The sequence below is a fragment of the Crocodylus porosus genome, unplaced genomic scaffold (genome assembly GCF_001723895.1).
Source record: "Crocodylus porosus isolate Cpor-Errol unplaced genomic scaffold, CroPor_comp1, whole genome shotgun sequence".
Lineage (NCBI taxonomy): Eukaryota > Metazoa > Chordata > Crocodylia > Crocodylidae > Crocodylus > Crocodylus porosus.
In genome coordinates, this window is record NW_017728919.1 from 2,237,042 (window position 1) to 2,241,418 (window position 4,377).

General features: G+C 68.8%; 1 protein-coding gene across 1 annotated transcript; it reads left to right on the forward strand.

The window, feature by feature from the left end:
• Position 1: 1 nt before the first annotated feature.
• Positions 2 to 2,928, forward strand: ISYNA1 (inositol-3-phosphate synthase 1; the record flags this gene model as incomplete). Its single annotated transcript, XM_019538441.1, has 7 exons — positions 2 to 217; positions 304 to 453; positions 606 to 821; positions 1,147 to 1,311; positions 1,397 to 1,510; positions 2,106 to 2,323; positions 2,527 to 2,928. Coding segments are annotated over 7 exons (1,290 nt in total), but the record flags the coding sequence as incomplete, so codon positions are not given.
• Between the last annotated feature and the right edge of the window lie 1,449 nt (positions 2,929 to 4,377).

Genomic DNA, 4,377 nt, shown 5'->3' on the forward strand with positions numbered 1-4,377 from the left:
GGCGCTGACGGCTCTCCCCGCAGGCTGGGACATCTCCTCGCTGAACCTGGCCCAGGCCATGCGCCGCGCCCAGGTCCTCGACTGGCAGCTGCAGGAGCAGCTCTGGCCCCACATGGAGGAGCTGAAGCCCCGGCCCTCCGTCTACATCCCCGAGTTCATCGCCGCCAACCAGGAGCAGCGGGCCGACAACCTCATCCTGGGCACCAAGGCCGAGCAGGTGGGGCTGGCGGGCTGGACCTGCTCCTTGCCCGGGCGCCCTGGGCCCGCGCACCCGCACGCTGACCGCCGCCGCGGCTCCCGCAGCTGGCGCAGATCCGCCGGGACATCCAGGACTTCCGGGCGCGCAGCGGGGTGGACAAGGTCATCGTGCTGTGGACGGCCAACACCGAGCGCTTCTGTGCCGTGCGGCCCGGCCTCAACGACACGGCCGACCACCTGCTGCAGGCCGTCGAGGTGAGGGAGATGGGCAGGGCTCTGCCCGCCCGCCGCGGCACTGCCGCAGGGAGGCCAGGGCACGCTTTGGCCTTGCCCCGGGGCAGGCTGTGCCCCCGAGCCCTGCCGCCCCGGGCCGCGCACTGAGATGCTGCGCTCCCCCCCACCTGCAGCGCGGGCTGGAGGTGTCCCCGTCCACGCTGTTCGCGGTGGCCAGCATCCTGGAGGGCTGCGCCTACATCAACGGCTCGCCCCAGAACACCTTCGTGCCGGGCGCCGTGGAGCTGGCTGTGCAGCGCGGCGTCTTCATCTGCGGCGACGACTTCAAGTCGGGGCAGACCAAGCTCAAGTCGGTGCTGGTGGATTTCCTCGTCGGCTCCGGGCTCAAGGTGATGGGGGCAGGGGGCTGAGTCGCAGCCCCCCGGGCGGGTGCGGGCCCTGGCGCGGGGCAGGGCCGTGCTGGCAGCGGGGGCGGGGCTGGAGTAGGGGATGTGGTCTTCCCAGGGCTGGCGTCGGGGCACGCCAGGCTAGCTGGGGGCTTCCCGTGGGCAGAGTGCCGGGCCGGGCCGTGGGCAGCTCGGGCCCTCGCCTCGGAATCCGGCCGGACCTGTTCAGCAGCCGCTCGGGGGCCGGAGCGGGGCCGGGGAGGGCCCTGCAGCTGTGCTGGGGCCCGGTGCAGAGCCCAGGGCTGCTCTGTGACCCCCGCCCCTGCAGACCGTGTCCATCGTGAGCTACAACCACCTGGGCAACAACGACGGCAAGAACCTGTCGGCCCCGGAGCAGGTCCACTCCAAGGAGGTCTCCAAGAGCTGCGTGGTGGACGACATGGTGCAGGCCAACCCCGTGCTGTATGGGCCCCACGAGAAGCCCGACCACTGCGTGAGCGTGCAGGGAGGAGGCGGGGGCTGTGGCCTGAGGCGGGGGGCACGGGGCCAGGGCCCTGACATGCAGCGCTGGGTCACAGGTGGTGATCAAGTACGTGCCGTACGTGGGCGACAGCAAGCGGGCCTTGGATGAGTACACGTCGGAGATCATGATGGGCGGCACCAACACCATCGTTGTCCACAACACGTGCGAGGTGGGCCCGGGGGCAGCACCGGGGGCCTCTTTCCGTGCGCAGCCTGGGCTGTGGGTGCAGGTGGGAGCCCGGGTGCTCGGCGACGGGTTCACCCCGCTTACGGCACCTGGAACGTGCCCCCCTTGAAGCATCCCTCAGAAAGCCCTGGCTGGGATAATGGCTGGAGCTGGTCCTGCTTGGAGCAGGGGCTGGACCAGATGTGACCCTCTGAGGTCCCTCCAGCCCATTTGCTGTGATTTCCAGGAGCTCTGCCGTCCCAGAGCAGGTAGCAGCAGAGCACCCTGGCCAGGCGGGCAATGGGAGGAGACCGCAGGCACTGGGATACGGCCATGGCAGGGAGGGGGGTCTGGTGCATGGGGTGCGTGTGGCTGCAGGTCAGGGGGTCTGGGGTCCCAGCTGCTGGGCTCGGCCGGTCTCCACGTAGGACGAGGCTGGTGTTTCCCCAAACTCTTTGCTGCTGGTGGGGCCTCTCCCAACTCCGTGGTCCCTGGGGGTGTTGTCTGGCTCCTGCCCCGCTGGCTGTGGGCAGCCCAAGGAGCAGGGCATGGGCAGGGGGTGCCAGCATGGCCCCATGCTCCCCCACCCCTGCCCCCAGGACTCGCTGCTGGCCAGCCCCATCATCCTGGACCTGGCCATCCTGACGGAGCTGTGCCAGCGCATCACCTTCTGCACCGAGAGCGACCCCGACTTCCAGGGCTTCCACAGCGTCCTCTCCATCGTGGCCTTCCTGTGCAAGGCACCTCTGGTGCCCAAGGGCACCCCTGTCGTCAACGCCCTCTTCCGGCAGCGCAGCTGCATCGAGAACATCCTCAGGTACCAGCCGCTGGGCTCCGGGCGCTGACCCAGCCGGGATCCCGACACGCAGGGCCCCCCCGCCTCGGGCACTGGTGCCACGTCCAGACCTGCTGTGGGGGCCAGTGCCTCCCCCACAGGGTTCCCTGCCCCAGGGGCATGCTGCCCGCAGCCTTGCCCCCAGCCTGGGGCCTGCCCTGCCCTGCAGCTCTCCGCTCCCGCAGGGCCTGCGTGGGGCTGCCACCCCAGAACCACATGCTGCTGGAGCACAAGATGCAGCGACCGTGGCCGAGCCAGAAGCGGGCCTGTCCGGCCGAGCCCAGCTGCCCCGTCTCCAGCAAGAAGGTGGCCGCCCAGGTGAACAGCCACGTGTGTCCAGGCAGCAACGGGCCCGGGGCCTCGCACGCCTGCCTCTGTGCGGACAGGGACAAGTAGAGCAGGCTGGGGGGCCAGGAGCCAGGGCGAGGGCTGCTGCGCCGCGGGGGCCAGCATCCCCAGGCCTTGGCTCCCTTGGTGTGTGTAGGGCGGGTTGGACGTTGTATGTGGTTTTTAGCTCCTCGGGGCCCTGCCCCAGCACCACTGACACTGTGAGCCCTTCTCGTCTTGAATAAACTTAGACCAAGTCAGTGGCATCTCTGGGGCTTGCTGGTGGCCAGGGGTGGCAAGCTGATGTGGGCCCCAGGCCCCTGTTGCAGCCTGAGGGGGGTGGTCCGAGGGTTCCCCCCTCCCCATCTGCTTGGCTGGGCAGCGTGGCTGGGACACACGGGCCCCTGGGGCAGTCATAGCAGCAGGAATGGCCCTGGTGAGCTGGGGCTGCAGCTGGTCCCTCATCCCCCCATGCACCCAGTTAAGAAATGAGGCTGGGAGGGACCTCGTGAGGTCACATCTAGTCCAGGGGCTGCTTAGGGTGGGATCATCCCTGACTAAACGGGCCCAGCCAAGCGTCTGTCCAGCTCGGAGACGGCCAGGGATGGAGGTTGCACCGCTGCTCTGGGCAGCCTGCATGCTCAGCCGCCCGTGGAGCTGGAAAGCTGCTCCAGCCCCCACCTCCCCTGCTGCAGCTTGAGGCCCCTGTTCCCTGCGGCCCACCTCCACCCTCTGCCATCGCCTGCAGGCTGCTGTCTTCTCCAGACTAAATAACTCGAGTTCTTTCAGCCTTTCCCCCCAGCCTCTTATCAGCGTGTTGCTCTGGCCTCTTTCCAAACTGACCACATCCTGTGTGAAGTGCAGGGCCCAGCCCTAGACAAACGAGCCCTGATGAGGCCTGAATCGAGTGGGGGACTCACGGCCCATGATGTGCGAGGGCGGCTGCCGCGACTACAGCCCAGGAGGCTGCTAGCTGTGCTTGCACCAGCAGCCCCGTGTTGGCACATGGTCAGCCTCCAGTCCGCAGTCACCCCAGGGCCTTCGCTGCAGTCCCGCAGCCTGTCTGCGCTGGCGGTCCTCCGCGCACAGAAGACGGTGCCCGAGCCGAGCCGATTGCAGCCCCTGGCTCCGGTCTAGGCAGGGCGTCCTGGATCCTAACCCTGCCTCCAGCGCGGCCGCGGCACCACCCCCAGGGTCACCCACAGATTTGCTATGGGAGCCTGCGGTTCCCCCGTCCAGACCACTTATGGAGATGCTGAATGAGACCAGGACCTGCCCTGGGGCCCAACCGGATGCCACCGTTGAGCCATGGGCGACTGGCGAGCAAGCCGGGTCCACCCCCCTGGGCAGGAAGGCGTGCCCTGCCGCCGGCCAGGACAGCCAGCGCCAGGCCAGGGCAGGGGGCAGCACTACCCCCCCCCACCCCCGCGGGAGCGGCTGTGGGGGGAGCTGGAGGCACAGGGACATTGCACTGGCCCCGGGGGGGGGCTGAGCAGAGCCCGGGGGCCTTTGAACAGCTGCCGTAAGGAGCAGAGGCCCAGAAAGCAGGCGGAGCAATGGAAAAAAAACCAACTTCCATTTATTGATGCAGGTTTCTGCGGAGGGCCCTCGCGGTCTCGCCCGTTTTCTTTTCTTTCTGGGAGCAGCAGCTCAGGCTACAGCCCCTCCGCGGCGCGAGGACCGGACGGGCCCAGGCGGGGCGGCGCTGC